The sequence below is a fragment of the Leptidea sinapis genome, chromosome 11 (genome assembly GCF_905404315.1).
Source record: "Leptidea sinapis chromosome 11, ilLepSina1.1, whole genome shotgun sequence".
Classification (NCBI taxonomy): Eukaryota; Metazoa; Arthropoda; class Insecta; order Lepidoptera; family Pieridae; genus Leptidea; species Leptidea sinapis.
The window spans coordinates 10,207,099-10,226,741 of record NC_066275.1 but is presented as its reverse complement, the minus strand read 5'-3'; the positions used below and the strand labels follow the sequence as shown (position 1 = coordinate 10,226,741).

General features: G+C 37.8%; 2 protein-coding genes across 4 annotated transcripts in view; one reads left to right on the top strand and one right to left on the bottom strand.

The window, feature by feature from the left end:
• LOC126966856 (programmed cell death protein 2-like) overlaps positions 1–19,643 on the top strand; it is a 285,939-nt gene that overhangs the window by 203,413 nt on the left and 62,883 nt on the right. The gene's annotated exons all lie outside the window — the stretch shown is intronic.
• The window catches only part of LOC126966833 (RING finger protein 17), a 48,514-nt gene continuing 28,940 nt past the window's right edge, over positions 70–19,643 (bottom strand). For both annotated transcript variants that reach the window (XM_050811090.1, XM_050811091.1), the window contains exons 14-23: positions 16,731–16,865; positions 15,610–15,760; positions 10,452–10,580; positions 9,712–9,808; positions 8,904–9,082; positions 7,875–8,098; positions 6,236–7,001; positions 4,072–4,198; positions 3,100–3,235; positions 70–1,510 (exon numbers count right to left, since the gene is read on the bottom strand). In XM_050811090.1, coding sequence (XP_050667047.1) covers positions 184–1,510; positions 3,100–3,235; positions 4,072–4,198; positions 6,236–7,001; positions 7,875–8,098; positions 8,904–9,082; positions 9,712–9,808; positions 10,452–10,580; positions 15,610–15,760; positions 16,731–16,865 — 3,271 coding nt within the window. In that variant the 3' untranslated portion in view covers positions 70–183. The remainder of the gene's footprint in view (positions 1,511–3,099; positions 3,236–4,071; positions 4,199–6,235; positions 7,002–7,874; positions 8,099–8,903; positions 9,083–9,711; positions 9,809–10,451; positions 10,581–15,609; positions 15,761–16,730; positions 16,866–19,643) is intronic.

Sequence of the window (19,643 nt, the reverse complement as noted above, 5' to 3'; positions counted from 1 at the left end):
ATAATATTACTACTTTGCTGATTAATAATGAGTTTATTATAATATATTTTATTAAATAAAACTAATGGGTTTCATATGAGTATTTATTTAACGAATAAAAGTAACACAACTTAAAGAAAAAACATAACGACTCTGTAATCTTAGTTTAATAATTAGAAAAAAAAAGGTTGTACTTGGTAAAAGTTAAAGTTTGACTTCAGGATTACCTTTTTTTAAAAATATACGTTTTTCATAAAGACTCTTATAAGCTAATTCGTCATTGATCTTCAATTGAACAGACGGAATATCACCATCCCATTGCATAACTTTAGCATGGAATGGGCCATTATCTAAAAATACTTTCGAGTATTCTTCTGCAACTTTGGAGACATCAATAGCAGGATTAACAGTGACATCGTGCAATTTAGCAGATATGGTAGCCGGCGGTAATTGTAAATATTTATCGGTTATTTCTCGAACATCTGCTAGCGACACTACAGCGATATTACCATAATCCACATATTTAACTTTCACTTGACCTTTTACTTGGCTGTACTGCAGAATAGCAGCTCTATACCACAACCCGTCGTCGGGGAAAATTGCGGCACACGCTTTATTTGCTAAAATTCCATTAAGAGGATTGAAATTACTGCCTTCTTCTTCTAACTCTTTGAATATTTTTTCGTATTGTAAATTTTTATCATGATCCCAGACGATGCTCAATTCAAGTGTGTTCACGTCATTGACAACAGTAACGTTACATTCAAATTCAGTCTCATTGTAAGGTGTGTAAGAAACAAACTCGCAATCTTCGTCTTCGTCGTCGTCCTTCATTAGTTTGTTCCAGTCTTGGACTTCGATACTGTCGCCATGGCCTGGCAGTGAGAAATCAGAAGACTTTTCAAAATTATCGTCTTTCGAGATTATATAATCTGGCCCGGAGTCAGATTCATCAACTGGTTCTGGAGATTTCATACTTGGCGCGTATTTCCTGACTACTGTTTTGCTACCGTCGGTATATTTTGCCACTCCAAGATCCACCAAATGATCGCTCATCCAAAGTTTATCAATCTTCAGGTCGATAGGTGTAATCCCGTCAACTGTTTCGCCAATAACTTTTACAAAACATTGCTTATCCACAATCGCTTTATGAATATACTCCAATATCTGAACGTCCCATTTTTTACCAATGGGTTTTATTCTACTCATAACGCATTTGTGACTCTGAATTGGTATTTGGTACATCAAAATGCTCTTTCTCATATTTTCAAAACTGCAAACTTCTTCGTTACCGTAGTCTACAAAGTGCACGCGACATGTCGAGCTATCGTTGACTTCTACAACACGAGCCCTATGAAATTTATTATCGAGGTAGAATTGAGCTATACATGGCTCGCCCACCGTCCATTTTGCGTATTTGGCCTTAGGGTCGGGTTTTTGAAAACGGACATCTAATGCTTTGCGAATCATTTCCAACGTAGCTTCTTGGTCGATCTCGTGCAAATAGATTATGGCGTTGTCATCAATATTTCTGAAATAATAATAAAAATTTACACACATTATGTTGCCCCTAATAGTCTGTACTATGGGTACAAGACAACGATATATTAAATACAATATACTTACATAAACATAAATAATAAATAAATAACAAAAACACTTTCTTGTCATCCGTTATTTTTGGACTTACTTTTCCCGAATACTACAACGGCCATCCATAAATTACGTCACACTTTAAGGGGGTGGGAAGGGGTCAACGAAGTGTGACAATGTGTGACAAGGGACGGGGAGGGGTTAAAAATTTTGTCACATCACAATTTTTCAAAATACTTTATATCCAAGTATTACAACACTAAATTTAAAGTACATACATACTAAAGATTAACATAAAAATAGTTGCAACTCTATCTGCATGACTAAGGTTATTCTTTTTTTTTGTTGGCAAATATTGAAACAACATTCTTTTCTTAGTTCTGATATTTTGTGATTGTAACTTAACACTTTTAAATGAACAAAAAAGTGATGATGTAATATTAAACGTAAATTTTAAGAAGCTTACGTTGATAGAAAAAACAATAAAAAATAATAAATAAAAATAAAAAAAAAGAAAGAAAAAATTAACACATTATGGAAAGGTATGAAAAGTTAACACAATGTTGAAAGTGAATCTAATATCAAGGAATTGAAAAGAATTAAAATTTAATAAATTGAATTAAAATGGAAATAAAAATTATTTCATAAATTTAAAGTAAGTTTCACGGGGTAATTTGGGGGGAGGATCTCACAAATGTGACTAGCTGTGACCAACATGGGGGAGGGGTCAAAAATTATGAAGTTCGTGTGACGTAATTTATGGATCATCATCAGCCGGAAGACGTCCACAGCTGGACAACGGCGTCCCCCAAATTTATGGCTTGTTTATCACTTGTGCTGTAAGAGATAACGCAGGCGATGCCACATCTTTATACAACTCTAAAGCTCCATAAGTTTGGTAGGAGGACGAGTTAATTGCCAGATTTTTATGCGAATAAGTGACGGAAAATAGCCCAACTGATGATAATAGTAGTAACGTAGCGTTTTATGGAAGGGGATCACTCACCTTCATGGTAAGTGATCACTTCCACCCCAATCTTTTACGACACCAGAGACACCTAGAGGGCCTTTTAAGTATATACCCATATCATATTGATCTGAATATACCGCGCAAGTAAGCGTCTTTCATAGTTCTTAAGTACAACTTGAAAGAAAATTCCTTAATAACGCCACAAATCAAAATATTGATGATATTTTTGTTGGTGGCGTGTGAAGTTGGAATACTCTCCGTGACAAATGCAGTAGAAGACTTTCAATGAAGTGACATCTGCTAGCAACGCCAAGGAATCCCATCACCAAGTAATCTCACATATTTTGTGGTTGTAATTAGTGAAATTACTGGGCAAATGAGACTTAACATCTACTGTCTCAAGGTCACGAGCGCAATTGTAGTGCCGTTCAGAATTTTTAGGATTTTCAAGAATCCTGATTGACACTACATTGTAATGGGCAGGGTGTATCAATTACCATCAGCTGAATGTCCTGCTGATCTCACCCTTCATTGTCATTTAAAAAAATTACACTTACGTAGGAATAGCCGTAAATTCGTTACTCTTGAGATCATCAGCTTGCTTCCAGTCCGATATTAACTCTACGTTCGGCGTATTCGAAGTTCCTGGTTCTCCCGGGTCGGGTGTCGTCCGATTGGAGCTGTGCGCCATATCTGTAAGCAGAAATAATCGTCTATTAAAGTTTTATAACCCTCGGGGATAGGAATAGGGATGAAACCTTGACATATAAACGTCTTTAAATTTAATTTGTACCAAAATTCATTTACGATGCGGGATTCGAACCCACGCCTCTTAGGTTCCGTCCGAGCGCTCTTACCAACTGAGCCAACCATTCGAGTCACATTAACTGAAATTTCGGTATATCTTGTTCAACTCTCGGTTGTGGCGCCATCTACAGGATCTACTTTACAGTTGATAATCTGCTCAACCCCAATATTTGCATTTTAGGAAATTGACTTGAGATGTCGATCTTGCAAATCTAAAGTTTGTTATTATTAAGTGATATCCTTCTGGGATTAAATTTGTACATTTAACGCCAGAAGTGAGAATATCACTTAAAAATATAAAACTGTTTATATAGACGTCTGCACGTCAGCATGCAGTCTTCTGGATTGCAAACGATACTTGTGATTGTTCATTTTATAATAACATTATGGATAGCACTTAGATTTAACGAAATATTAAGTTTTATAGCTCTCGGCACTGCGGAGCGGGGATGCTGTCCGCTGTGACATCAGTACGTACACTCATTAGGGTGAGAACGGTCCTCTGAGCGGCGTGCGATGTTATGACGTCACACGTAAATATTTAAATAATACGGAAACGAAAACCATCTAAACTACGCGCTTGATTAAAAAACTAGTGTATATTTATGCATTTAAGATATACGCTCAAACTGATTTGATTGACTTACTGATATGTCCCATAACCTACCAGAATTTATTTTTTACGGATGAAGATCTGTATATGCAATAAGTCTTCTACATACCTTGTATAGCCTGAAATGGTTTGCTCGGTAGGGATTCGATCTGCAACCAATCGTTCACTGAGCCGGCCATGTTGAGAAACGCAAGCGCGTTGTCTCCAGTTTTTTCAGTGTCCGTGTCCAAGGTGGCCTGAAGCAAGGTATTTTTAAGATGACACGAGAAAAGACGTTCATATGTGAGGGATACACTTTTCACTTTTGTAACCAAGATAATTCTTATTTGCCTTGTGCTTCTGCCTGATAAAAATAATAGGAAATTCCCAGGCTTCAGTCTGTCTAAGGTAAGGTGTAACAGGCGACCAAGGGCAGTTACTAGTGGGAGGCTCCTTTGCACAGGATGCCGGCTAGATTATGAGTACCACATGCGCCTTTTCCTGCTGTGAAGCAGTAATGCGTAATTATTGTGTTTCGGTTTGAAGGGCGACGTAGCTAACTTAACATTCTTATGCCTCAAGGTGACAAGCGCAATAATTGTAGCGCGACTCAATTTTTTTTGGGTTTTTCAAGAATCCTGAGCGGCACTGCATTGTATTTGGCAGTGTGTATTACTATCAGATGAACGTCCAACTCGTCTCGTCCCTTATTGCCATAAAAAAATCTAAACGGGAGGCGAGTCGATGCCATTCGTATTCGCTTGCTCGCTTACGTTACGTCCTATAGAGAGGATTCAAAACAAACGCGATACGAAGATGCGAAACACAACTTGTTAAATGTTACGGGCGTGTGAATAGACCCGCAACGCCATGTATTAATTAATTAATCGGATCATATAGCCTCTAAGTGTAGTCCAATATCTATCTATGACATCACCATGCGCCCATAAAAAAAATAAAGCTAGTGACGGTCAATTTCACATACAACATTTGAATTTAATTACAGTTTCTCAAGATGTTTTCTTTCACCGTAAGAACGTCGAATAAACGTTACGTAAATATGAATGAAAAATCGAAAATTGGTACGTAGAGAGGCAACACACACTAGCCTTCATTCTAGCATGCCATCGACTCTCAAAAGATCAGCTTGCCACGTAGTTAGGGTGCACATCTTCAAAACATCACCACGTTGGAACCGTTCAAACCCGAATGCTACTTGAGATGTCAAATCCTCAATAAATAGAATTTTAAATCATTTACATCAACAATTTTACCTCTTCACTCCTATGAGGAATCGCTAATTCTTGTTCTATAATCTTCTTATTCAGACATCGCCATTCTGATTTATTGGGTTCAAGATCTTGGGAATCCATAAGACCAGAACTACGCCATATCATCCACAGTCGGACGGGATGGTGGAGAGGTTTAACCAAACATTGGAGCGGCATCTGGCAAAGGTAGTGGACAGTCATGAGGATAACTGGGATGAGTACATTCCACTGTTTCTCATGTAATATAGAGCCGCAATACACGAAACGACTACGGTGACTCCTGCGTACGCCAATTATGGAAGGAAATTGAGATTGCCAGCTGATTTACTCTCAGGTTGTCCACCGGATACTCCGAAAAGTATAACAGAACATGTGGATGAGTTGCGGAATAAGATGGTTGACATCTACGAGAAAATTGGAAGAACTGGGCTTAAGGCAAGTGAATTAAAATTAAAATTAGATGTTTTTATTATATTTTTTATCAATATTTGTTAATTACACTTGCATAAAATCAATGTTCTAATAAGCATTAATGTATAACAAGATACTTGATCCTGCAGACAAACTGTCCAAACAGTTTTGCTGCAGTTTTGGACTAGGTTAGCTTTTAAGATTCTTTCTGTAAATGATTAATAGTATAAATAAATAAAAAAAAAAATATGAAGACCCGCTACGATCGAAGAGCTAATGTTCCTAGTTTTGAAGAGGGAACCCTGATTTGGTTACACAATCCCGTAAGGCGAAAGGGGCAGTCTCCGAAGCTACAACCAAGTTGGTAGGGACCATACAAATTAATTACAAGGATAAATGATGTGACTCTCAGGATCCAGCGTACCCCTCGAAAATCGTCCATGTCGATCGTGTGGCTAAGTACTACGGAAGCAACGATAATCGTGCATATGTTATACATCGCTACGCCGGAATCGTTCAAACCCAAATGCTACTCTAACTGTCAAATCCTCAATATATAAAATTTTAAATTATTCAAAATGAAAAATTAAATCTATACGAAAAATTGTTTACCTCTTCACTCCTATCAGGAATCGCTAATCCTTGTTCTATAATCTTCTTATTCAGACATCGCCATTCCGATTTATTGGGTTCAAGTGCACCACCCTGTATGGTGTGGTATACCCACAGCTCGACTGGCATACTCTTTCCTTTAAAACTCCCAGTTTTAGTAATGAAAATGCGTTGATACGCATCTAATAATTCCTTCAGGAATTCCTTGGTGAGAGAAGGCCATTCCTCGCCCACGGCCGGAGTCACGCCATACAAGTGGCACATAATTGCACCGTCACCGATCTCCGTAAACTCTTTAGCCAGCTTCCTCAAGCTGTTCATTGGAACGGTTTCTACAAAAGCAAAGTCCGAGTAGAAAACTTTAACATTATCCTCCATTATTTCTAGTATCGCTGCGCGCCTCCATGTTTTAGATTGAATACACAAACAGACGCAACGGTCACCTACATTCCACTTCACTTGCGCATCGGTAGCCTTTGAATAATACTTTTGAATGCTATCAAACATTTCATTGTATGTCTTCTGCTGCTGAACCAGCGATACATAGATCAATGATGGTGATTGACAGTTGAGTACTTTAGCTTCCAACCGTAGAGGTCCCTTGTGTTTCGCTTTCAAATCATCTTCAGTGTCAGTAGATTGCTTTGATGTTGCAGCGACTGCCTTTTTTTTATTGTTTCCTTTTGGAATCGGTTTTTCAGTAAGCTTAGGTGACTTTTTTATATACACTTGCTCAGTGTGATCAGTATCATTGAACCTGTATATTCTGGAACGAAATAATCCTATATTATTATGATTACTTTTTAGCAATAAAATACAAACTAATATAATTTAAGATGTATTTTTTTAAAAGAACACAGTATTTTAATATTGGGAGAGTTTCTTCTATATCAGAATGTTGGATTCAAAAGTTGTGGTAGAGCATTGACATCAAAAATGAATGAATTCTAAAGAAAATATGCGCCCCTTATTATGTCTTTATAATACAATAATTGAATATGAATTATTTTCAAATTCCATACTACTGTACCTACGTAGTGATCTTTTATAAGAATTATGTATCCTGAATAATACTTTCATAAGAATTTTATTCTTGCACAAATGGAAACACAACCGTACATATTGATACTATAATTATAAATTAGTCATTAGTTATATAGTATTGTATCGGCGTCTTTTTCTGCCGTGTAGCAGTTATTTGTAAGCATTATTGTGGTTTGTCTAAAATGCGTCGTAGCTAGTGAAATTACTGGGCAAATGAGATGCTTAACATTTTATGTCTCAAGGGGACGAGCGCAGTTGTAGTGCCAGTCCCTGTCCGACATCGCTGTAAATGCCTTTAGATGTAAATGCCTTAACATATGGGCCCCGTTTCAGGGTCTTCAATAATGTATTTTCCTCCTCTCCAAAAAAAAAAAGTTGTAGTGCCGCGGAATATTTAGGTTTTCCAAGAATCCTGAGCGGTACTGCATTGTAATGGGCAAGGCATATTCAATTACCATCAGCTGAATGTCCTGCTCGTCTTATCCCTTACTGTCATAAAAAAACAGTCCATTGAGTAGCAACACTACCTCAGACTAACTCTGCACATATGGTAAGTTCTATTGCTGTTTAAAAGTTTTTTAACTATTCCACTCACCCGAAAGTAACGGCATACTTGTGCTGAACCATCAGTTTGTTGACACACAGCTCATTGTCGGGATCAGTCTTATCGTAGAGTGTGACCCCGATGGAGTTACGATTCCTGTTATCCTCGACGTGAAGTTCCAACGATTTGTTTTCAAACCTCTTCAGCAACGCAACGGAGCCTTGACTCCACATATTGTTAACAGGTGTCACACCGGCCAAATGACACTCTGTTGCCTAAAAATATATAAAGCCATAAGCCGATAGACGTCCACTGTTAGACAAAAGGCTCCCCAAAAGATCTCCACGATAATTGGTCATGCGCTGACCTCATCCAGTGTATTCCGGCGATCTTGACCAGATTGTCGGTCCATCTTGGTGTCCTACTTGTTAGTAAACACCGCTTCATTGACTCGCCCGAAGCAGCTGCAGTCCTCATAGGCTTCTCGGAGTGTAGTGGGTTTGCTAAGTACATTTGCCTAATTCCTATAGGCTCTCACATTCTGGGATTGTGTGACGATGACACACATATACTGCACAGTTAGCGATATACCTAAGACATGCAATTATTATCTGTTCTTTGAGTAGGGAGTGTACTGTTAGTTCTACCATGCTGGTAGTAAGACAGCTTATTTCGATTTGGGTTGCAGTAAGGCCGCCTAAGAAGAAAGAAGTCTTGTGTCAAAAACATAAGGCAGTGGAATGGCATCTGAACATGTTAAATGATTCTATAAAACCAGTGGGAGGCTCCTTTGCACAGGATGCCGGCTAGATTATGGGCACCACGACGTACCCCTATTTCTGCTGTGAAGCAGTAATGTGTAAGCATTATTATGTTTCGGTTTGCGCCGTAGCTAGTGATATTACTGGACAAACGAGACTTAACATCTTATGTCTCAAGGAGACGAGCACAATTGTACTGCTGATCATTGTGTTTTTCAAGAATCTTGAACGGCACTACATTGTAGTGGGCAGGGCTTATCAATTACCATCCGCTGAACGTCCTGCTCTTCTCATCCCTTATTGTCATAAAAGAACTCACAAGCGCTTTGAGTGTTGTGAACTTGGGGTGTATCCTGCGCAGCGCGGTCCAGTGCAGCAACAGCGTGGCGCCGCAGTCGAGCAGCACGATCCGCACGCGGCCCTGGCCCGGCGTGTCCTTGATGACGGCCCGGAACCACTCATTGCTGTTCTTGTCAGGCCGCGCCACGCACGCCATATCTAAACGTTTTTTTTATCTTATAATTCTAAATAAATCACTTTTAAAATAATTAAAACGCATGTAAACTGTAAGTGTATTTTGCACCGTTGATGCTCCGATCGGAGCTAGAACCAAAAAGCTAGGAACCCATTTGCACAACCTCTCGGTAAGCCAGAATGCCTTTGCTATGGGCAAACTGACCGCCAACGCCTTTACCTTCGACTCAACCGCTTGAGCCCATTTATGGGTGAGATATGAAAGATCACCAGCCGAGCGACCCTGACGAAAACCGTACTCGCACTCGCTGATCAGCTGGTGCTCTAGGTGTCCCAAGAACTGGAGGTTGATGATCAACTCGATTCATATTTTCGAATTAATAAAAAAATAACAAATTCGTTTATCAGACTACCATAACTGAGCCCATTTAAGAGAAAACAATAAGTATTATTGAGTATAATGTCTGTAATGTTAGGCAGGATTTTAAAAAGTTTAAGATGATAAACTTTTATGTACACATAATAATCTGATTGCATATTTAATTTTTTTACAAAGGTAGATGGATTTTATTAGTAATTAAAAACTATTGGTATATAACGAAAATATTTATAATGTGATAGCCAGATTACCAGCATTAGTAGCACAATCTTACTTTTCTCGGGTAAGTATATGTAGTTGCTCTGCAAGTGCGTGTGATATTCCTGTTCTAAGTCTGCACAAAGCTTTTCGTATACACCTTGCTGATGGCACTGAAATAAATATATGTATATTTTTATTATTATTAAAGTGAAAGTTGTTGGTTCTCACTTAAGGCTGGGTACCGAGCTGATAGCCTTGAGGAGTGGAGTGGAGCTAGGTTACTTACCTCCCACAAGATCGCCATAGTTTTAATTCAGAATTAGAAGCATTTGTAATATAACATAATAGAACTTTCTTTACAAAACTAACAAAACTATGTCATGTTAAATATAAACAGTTTTGGTGTACAAATAATAACATTTCGTACTATTTTTATCTAGTTAGAGTGATTAGCATGGTGCTCTAACTGTAAAATTTAGGGGTATTTTGGTGATTTTGTTTCGCGCTGTCTATAAAAAATAGAAATGTAATGAAAAAATGAATTTTCTTCTCATATTCTGTACATATATAAATATTTTTTGTTAAAATATAAGCTTCATATAAACCGCCAAGAATTAGTTTGAATTATGCGCTATTTTGGCGATTTTATGGCGGCCTTAAATTGCCGCGTTACCAAACCGGTACCGTCACAACAACAAAACAATTCACACATTGATGTCTTATAGTTTTCGATTTTTACTTCTATCGGCAAACCTGACTGACAGTATTTTATTCGAAGAAAGAAAAAATAAGAGTGCTGTTAATCTTAATTACCTTTCGAATGAAAAAATTGTCCGGGCTCACAATATGCGTGATCATCACCTCTTCAATTGAGTTTTGCTTGAAGTCATTGTTGCTGATAAATATTTTGGGCTTCTCTGCAATTCCCTGCGCCTTTGGATACTGGAAATAGGTAAATACATAGATACCTCTTTAATACTGCAGATAATTTAATTAAATACAGATAATTTTTATATTATAATGCGAACAGGTGGCTCAAGTGATATTCAGTGAAAATTGATGGAAAACAATACCACTGGTTTAGGTGATGCGATATGTTGCCAGCTTTAGAGGTAAGAATTATTCGAACTCAATAATTATGTATTCATTTACTTCAACGTAGACGTTTAATAAACGGTATATTCTTTCAGATACCACATTAGGAAAATAGATCTTATATAAATATCAGTTGCGAATTTTTTACAATAGCAAATAACGATATGCTTCGACCCTTACCTTAGTGGGTTGCTAGTTGACACTAATCGAGTAAATATAATCTATGCTAGTACAAATCTTTACAGAAAATCATTGACCACCTGTATGTTTATGTTTTTTATTTATAATATTTTTTTAAACTTATAGACACTCTTTAGTTTACAACACTAAACGTCTCGACCCGCTTCTTGTACTACGATTTCTTATGATCGAGGGTTAACGTTCAAGCAATCTGCATTTTCGGAGTCTGCTCTTGCGTTAGCATTAGTTATTATTAATCGAGAAATACTAAACGATGACTACAGATCTGGCTGACCTCCAAATGCATTGGCTTTTGTTTATGTGTATTTTAGTTTGAAGGGCGCCTTAACTAGTGACATTGCTTGGCTAATGAGCCTTTATGTATCATAGCGACGAGCGCAATCGCAGTACCGCTCAGAATTTCGTATCCAGAACTCTGTGCGGCACTACAATTCGACGTAGTTCCTGAAAAACGTTCCAAGTCACAAACATCATATTTTAATAATTAGTAATTCGTATCAATCATAAGACCATGACAATGGCTAATTCGGAAATTCTTAGAGAACTCGATACGCCCGATGACTTTTGCCATATTGCACCTAGTCCTGACTGTTGTAGAACTCTTGTTAACACTAAATTTGATATAAACATTTTGACCTTTAATATCAGAAGTATCCAACGTAATTTCGATAGCTTTTTAGTGACCCTGTCTATATTTAGTATGCTTTTTGACATTATAGTATTGACCGAATGCTGGATACATGAGGACTCTACCATACCCCAAATAGAGGGATAAATTTTTTTTAGAACTAATAAATACATAAATAGAGCAGGAGGCGTAGTTGCTTATGTAAATGAACGTTGGTCACCGCAAGTTGATGAGCCCGTTTTTGAAGATGCAAATTGCTTAAAAATTACTTTAAAAAATCAACTTGTCGTACTAGCCCTATATCGATCGCCGTCATTTATAAATACATCGCTTTTTCTAGATTCTCTAGCTACAGTAATCCAAGATATTAAAGATGCTCGTTGTGTAATCGTTGCTGGGGATATTAATATTTGCTCTAATGATGATAGTCAAATGGCTACTTGCGCAAAATATCTTTGTTTGTTAGCAGAGCTAAACCTTCAGCCTATCGTAAATAAACCTAAACGAATTGATTCGTGCCTAGATCACATTCATGTAACTTCTAAGTACCACTCGGAGTCAGTTATTTACAAATCAGATATAACAGATCATGATATTGTAATTGCCGGAATAGTAACTAAAGATACCAAACAACCTAAAACTTGCAGACTCACAAAGAATTATAATCTAGAGCGCATTGTAGAAGAATTAAGACAGGCTGACTGGACAGAAGTCTTATACAAGCAATGATATAAACAAAGCAGTATCTATTTTTGATACTATTCTAACAAACATTATAAGCAAACATTTAGAAGAGAAACGAATAAGTCGATCCAGAATTACTTTCACGCCTTGGATGACGCCTGGTCTAATTAGGTGTGCTAGGCACAAACATCGCTTACATTTACACTTACGTAATAACCCCTACAATAACACGGTCAGACTCATTTACCCACGTTACAGAAATTTTTACTATGATATTTTGCGAAAACTAAAACACAAACATGAGTCATTTGAATTGGAAAAAAACAAACACGATCCTAAAAAGCTCTGGAAGAGTATAAGAACAATTTCTCACACCAAGAAAATTAATCAAGTACCACTAGAACTCACCAATATTAAAGATACTGTAACGGAATCTCTGGATTATTCCAATGAATATTTTGCAGGTATAGGTAAAACTCTTGCAAACAAAATACTCACAGCATGCAATGAAACAGAAGATTCACTCGCTAGTAAGATAATACTCGAAAATACTCCAGCGCAATCATTTTTCTTAGGACCCACTGATGAACAAGAAATTGAATCCTTGATAAGTAACTCTAATCTTGACAGTGCTCCTGGACTGAATGGAATATCAAACCGCCTTTTGAACATTAGCAAAAAATATATTACTCCCCCCCTGACGAGCATATGTAATCTAAGTTTATCTCAAGGCATTTTTCCTACTGCCTGGAAAATGGCTGCAATTGTTCCTATTCAAAAGTCGGGTAACAAATCGAATCCTACGAACTATAGACCGATTTCTTTATTAGGATCATTCTCAAAAATTTTGGAAAAACTAGTACACAAGCGATTGACAAGTTTTCTTGACGCACACAAAATAATATCTGACAGACAATTCGGATTTCGCACTAAAAAATCAACAGAAAACGCTGTAGACTTAGTAACGAAAATGATTTCTTCCAAACTAGATAAGCAGCAAGCATGTATCGGTGTATTTTTAGACCTCGCGAAGGCTTTTGATACAGTCTGTATTCCTATACTTTTACAAAAACTTGAGCTCCTAGGTATTCGAGGTAATTGCCTGAACTGGTTCAAAAGCTATTTAATGTGCCGAACTCAGTGTGTTATAGTTGATCATAAGAAAAGCAATCCAAGTACAATAGATTTTGGCGTCCCCCAAGGAAGTATATTAGGCCCCACGTTATTCCTTTTGTATATAAATGACCTCAAAACTAAAGTATGTAGCTGTGACGTCATCTGTTATGCAGATGAACAGCTCTTTTATTTTACGGGAAAAACTGGGATACTGCACTACACACAGCGGAACAAGGAATGAGGATTATTGCAACTTGGCTACAAAATAATCTTCTCACCTTAAATCTCACTAAAACACAATACATCTGTTTCCATAAAACGAAAACTTCATCCCCTTCCCACATTTTTGATATTAAAGTCCACACATGTACTGTTCTTCTATCTGGCCCTTGCTCTTGCAATACTATAAGTAGAACTACTTATATAAAATACTTAGGAGTCGTAATGGACGAAAACTTAAATTTTAAGCAACATCTTAATACATGGTATGGTATGGTATAGGGGCTCCTGTATCCGCAATTAAACCACTAGCATGGATCCATTTTGCGTGCAGTAATGGCCAGTTACTCCAACCAGCCCAGCTCCTTCCAGAAGTTCAGAACATTCCTGGGGTGTCACAGACTTCTTGGAGCGACCTCGTATTGGTTATGGGTTTTTGCCCGTTGGTTGGCCACCCCCGCACATTCCAGGATTACGTGAGCGACCGTTTCGTCTTCGGTCAGACAGGCTCTGCACTTAGGACTGTCCGTTACGCCGATTGTGAAAAGGTGTTTGTTTAGTGATGTGTGACCCGTTAGGGTGCCCACCATTATACGGATGTCATTTCTGTTGAGGCTGACAAGTCTACGTGTCAGTTTGGGCGATAGTGCAGGTATCGCCTCCTTCGACTGTCTACAGCTTGAGACATTCATCCATCGGGTGTTGTGTAGGTCGTTGGTGAGAGAGCGTATCTATGAGCGCATTTGGCTGAAGGGCAGTGGCAGAAGTGGCAATGGACCAGTCACTATATTTGCCGATGCCCGCCTTGCAAGCTCATCCGCTGCATCATTTCCCAACAAACCGCTATGTTCCTTGATCCATTGCAGAGTTACCCGGTTATAAGAGGCAACTTGCTCCAGGGTTTGGTGACATTCGTGTATTAGTGCTGAGTCTGAGGCTGCATCTCAATACAACAGCGAAAAGAGTCCGCAAGCTGATCTATATTTTTCAGAACTTACGCGCTTCGGCATCTTTAAATCTTCTAAAAACCATTTATTTTGCAATCGGTCAATTTGTATTATCTATTTGTATCACCGTATGGGGAGGGGCGGCTACTTCACATATGATACTCTTAGAAAGAGCACAGAGAGCTGTCCTTAAAGTGATTTTTAAAAACCTATTAGATACCTAACACATAAACTATATAAAGACTTAGAACTTCTTTCTGTCCGAGGTATATTTATCTTGCGTGTTATGACAAGCATGCATAAGGAGGTCTTGAATTTGCCTAGTTATAAAAACCTACTAGATAGCCGTTCGTACAAGATTCCAACACCAATAATAAATACAACATTTGCAAGTAGATTTAGCCCATTCTTACAAGGTAAATTTAAAATGTTCTATTAAAAATTGCTCGGTCCATCATGTCAAATTTAAAATACAGAGATGGTTACACACACTCACTTATGCAGACATGGAAGCTATTCTTAAAGTGATAGCTTAAAATTCATATAATGTTAATACTTTGTAACATGATTAATCAGATACTCACACCCACCCACACACACACACACACACACACACATACAGAGTGCACTTTTTGACCTTTCGGTTCATATAGAATGATAGACTGACCATAGAATGGTTGACCAAAACGGAATGACCAAAATTGGTTGCCTACAGGACAGGCTACGCCTAGTGTAGGTACCAAATATGATGTAATATTATGTGATAGTGTCTGTATATAATGAATAAATAAAAATAAAAAAGTTTAATAAATATTAGTGTATTTCATACATGTGGGTTGGGCTACTAAGTCATGATGTCACTCTCACAAATATGTCAGTCCGTTCATATGAATCACACGACCAGTTTTGTGTTCTTAACTCAATTTCGACATGATTGTGTTTTTCTGGAATTAAGTGAAATTGCGCTCGTCACCTTGAGACAAAATATGTTAAGTCTCATTTCCCAGTAATTTAGCTATATGAACGTCCTGCTCGTCTCGTCCCTTATCGTCATATAATATGAATGTATTGTTTAGAATACCGGCAGCCTCTGCGGCATCATGGCGCCGCCGTGGAACACGAGTGCGTGCGCCACGCTGACGCCGTGCTCGAACGTCGTGACGTCACACTCGAGCTTCACGCCGCCGCCGGCCGGCGCGCGGAGCCGGCGCACGTGGATCACTGCCTGCTTGCTGTTCACGACCACACATTGCATTCAATACGATTCATACTCAGAACAAACCAGACACCGACAACGCGCTCAATAGTGCGGCGATCTGAATACGCCGGAACGCCCTTATTCATTAGTTTCGATTAGTTTACAACTAGTTGCCCTTTACTTTCCCCGGGGCGTAAAAATAATAGGGAAGTCCCAGGCCCATGGGTGTCGTAAGAGGCGACTAAGGGCTTTTTAGAAATGGGAGAGTCACGCTGCCGTCGTGAAGTAGCAGCTTAGTGCCGCTATGTTTCGCATAGGTTAGTGTCGAGGACCGTAGGCCATCCCTTCCCCCCCCCCATAATATGAGAGCGGACCAGCCGGAGAATCCCTCCAGTTTTTAAATTAGAACGCTATTGACTGTCGTTCGAGTATTTTAAGTGTTTCACTTGCAGAGTATAATAAATATTAAAATAATAATATGAAGGAAAAATATCAGGGTAAAGCTTATTTTTTATCGACTTCAAAAAAGGAGGAGGCTCTCAATTCCTTGGTATGTTTTTTTATGTTTGTTACCTCAGCACTTTCGACTGGGTTAACCGATTTTGATTATTCTTTTTTATTTGAACGCTGCTACTTCCCATGTGGTCCCAATCGGTCAGCCAAGGTATGTTTGTAACTACATACCTACGCGACGTGAGGAGGCGAGACGCGAGGGCGAGGCCGCAGCGGGCGGACACCGATTCCAAAAATAACAATAAACGTAACTAGAATTAGATTAATTAATTAGATTGTATAAAAATACGCAATTATTTTTATACTTTTTAGTGCATATTATATTTATTGTTTTCGAATAGTGTTTTTGAAGTCGGTTGTTTTTGTCGGTATCAACAAGCCTTTAAAATTATGCACGACACATGCCTTCAGATTTTGATTATGTTGTGCCATTGTCGTCCGATTGAAATAATCTTACTGTGGATTAACCTATTTTCTAGCACTTAACTTACTTATCAATGATTTTCTGTATCAGGAAAGCATCATCACTGGACCATATGCCATTCTTGGGTTCACAGTTAGCGAGCGAACAGTTGATGGCGAATGGCGGTGGAGTATGCACGCGCACCGGCGGTAGGACACGAAGTCTGTTGAAAAAAAAAAAACATTTTAGGGGTAAGCCCCAGGAGCCTGGACCCAGTGAGCATTGATTTTCCAGCAAGGTAGGCATGAAGATCAAACTACTCGTAGTTGTGCTTTAGTCCGACAGCGCTAGATTTTGAGGTCAAAATATTGAAGTTGTTTGTGTTTCGCGTATAGTTTCGGGACCGGGATATTGTACGATATCACATTGTAATCCATATTTTATATTAAAAAAAAAAGCCCGCTGAGTTTCTTGCGCCTATTCTTCTCAGGTCTGAGGCAGTCTCTTTTGAATGGGTGGTAGTTTTTGACGTTCAATAAGTGATTTTAAATCCTATTTTGGATAAAAATATTTGAATTTGATTTTGAACCATATAGTCAAACTTACATGTTACTCTAGGTACATTTAATTAATTCATCTTATATTTTCTACAAAATAATTTTATATTGATCTGATTTAAATTAAACTCTTGAAAAATGACATAATATAGAGTCCGCTTTTTTTATTAGCTTCAGAATACGTTAATTACTTTTCCTACTGTAGTTCCATAACCTAGGTACGCGTAGTTTAATAAAAAATGATTTTGTTATTATTATCGCCCTCTAGCGGAAAAGACGCAGATTGCAATCACTGATCCATTTCACGATCATTAATAATATTATAATTACGTGTTATTTATTACTTTAATATTTCTTTAGTCACCAGTAGATGTCACTCATCCATAATCCACTGTGAACTCTAATTCTTGTACCTATATAATAATATGTAGCTTTAAAAAACAATTTTAACCTTCCACGATCGGCAAGTGCCCTCGCGCCGCTGTATGCCATAGATCGGCGCCATTTTGAAGCACGCGCAGCATCTATTTTAGCGCATTTATTTTACGTGTATTAATAGATTGCTCATAGGATGATATGAGAGAATATAATATAAGAAAACTATTGAAACAAGCTATAAGACCATGCAAAATAAACTATCTTAAAAACAAAATGAGAGTCAGAACTTGGTTAGGGCGTAGTGTGCCGAACGGCACTTCCGATTTTCTTGTACATGAAAAAATTTGAAAGGTTAAAGTCAATCCATAGAATTTTTAAACTTATGAACTCAAAATAGAAATTAAGCAAACTTATCATTCAAAACGAATATTAATTAATATTCTACTTTCCAATTCTATCGCCACGCACTCCTCACTCCTGGGATCTCCGAAATGTTGAATCAACAAGGATTTTAATTCGTTATAAGAATAAAAGTCCCCTCTTTCACTTATAAGGGCTGCCGCTTTTCCTTTTAATTTACTCGTAATTATTTGCATTAAAAATTCATTCCGCTCTACGGTTCCTTGATATCGTTCGATAACATATTTGCACTTTCGTAAGAATAAGCTTAGTAAATTAGTTTCACCGCTATAATCAGTAATTAAATTTAGCACGTCCCGGGGTATGGATGTCTCCGCCTGAGACATTAGCGAGGGGGAGCAAAGAGGCACAGCTGCTGCCGCCTCCGCCGTAGTACTACCTTGACTCATTTTTTTTTATATTAAAATAAAATATAAAAGCACGTTAAAGTTAATTATTAATAATGTAATTAATTAATTAAAATTTCAATCTAAAAATAATATAAAGTTCCAAGGTTAACTAACTTAATAAAGTAAAGATGCTATTCACTTTAATCTTAAATATTAAACAAGAACACACACGAGTTAAAATTCTATTAACAAAAATGTGAAGGGAAATTGGGAAGGAAGTAGAAGGGTACTCACTGCCCAACCGCCTTATAAACTAGCACCATCTCTGCTCACTTGCGTTATTTTCCGCGATATCTAAACTAATTTATTTGGTTCGAGGATTGCCTTGATAGAGCGCCGTACTGATGTTAAGTAACAACAACTCTATGTACTACCACTCGGGAAACACTATTCTACACGAACTTTCCACTTTTCACAGTTTTCACACGCGTAACTTTCGCGAAGGCAACAACCAGCAATCCTACCGGCTGCGCCAGTTAGATTTCGGGAGCGAGCGATTGGGTTTTTAAAAATAGAAATTAGAATTAATATTTTAGAATCGAAATAAGAGTTTATTATTTACGACCCGAGCTTACAGAGATTGATGCAAGACTGATATTAATAACTAAAATATAAATGCAGAATGTAACTTAAAACTATCTTACCAACTACTGTTACAATAACAAGTCGCCCGGAAGGGCTGACTGATAAGAGAAGTGCTGCGTTAGGCTCTACCGCAGCGTGAGGAGCTTAAGGCTCTGTTGCACTATGGGATAGGATATATAACAATCTAATATCAAACAATTCATTGTAATTAATACTAGAATTTATCCAAGTTTCAGTTAACACAATAACATCAAAAGAGAACAAGAGACATAACGATAGAAATTATGAGTTTTTGTTCGCAGACCACGTAAATTCTGATAGTAAATATTTATAATGTTACAAATCGTATAAATATTTTCTAACCAGTGGGAAACTCCTTTGCACAGGATGCCGGCTAGATTACGGTTACCGCAACGGCGCCTATTTCCGCCGTGAAGCAGTAATGTGTAAACATTACTGTGTTTCGGTCTAGTACGCGTTGGAACGAAGTGCTCTGTCTAATAATGTAGAAGTAAAATGTGTTCACGAATGTAAAACTGTGCTGGATATTATCAAAGAAATAAATAAAGTCATTGAGAGTGACTGACGTTAAAAGTAAAAATATTTTATTCCAGTCCATGTCCTATTGTTGTATAGTTCTGTTCACCACGTATAAGAGACCTGTTTCTAGCA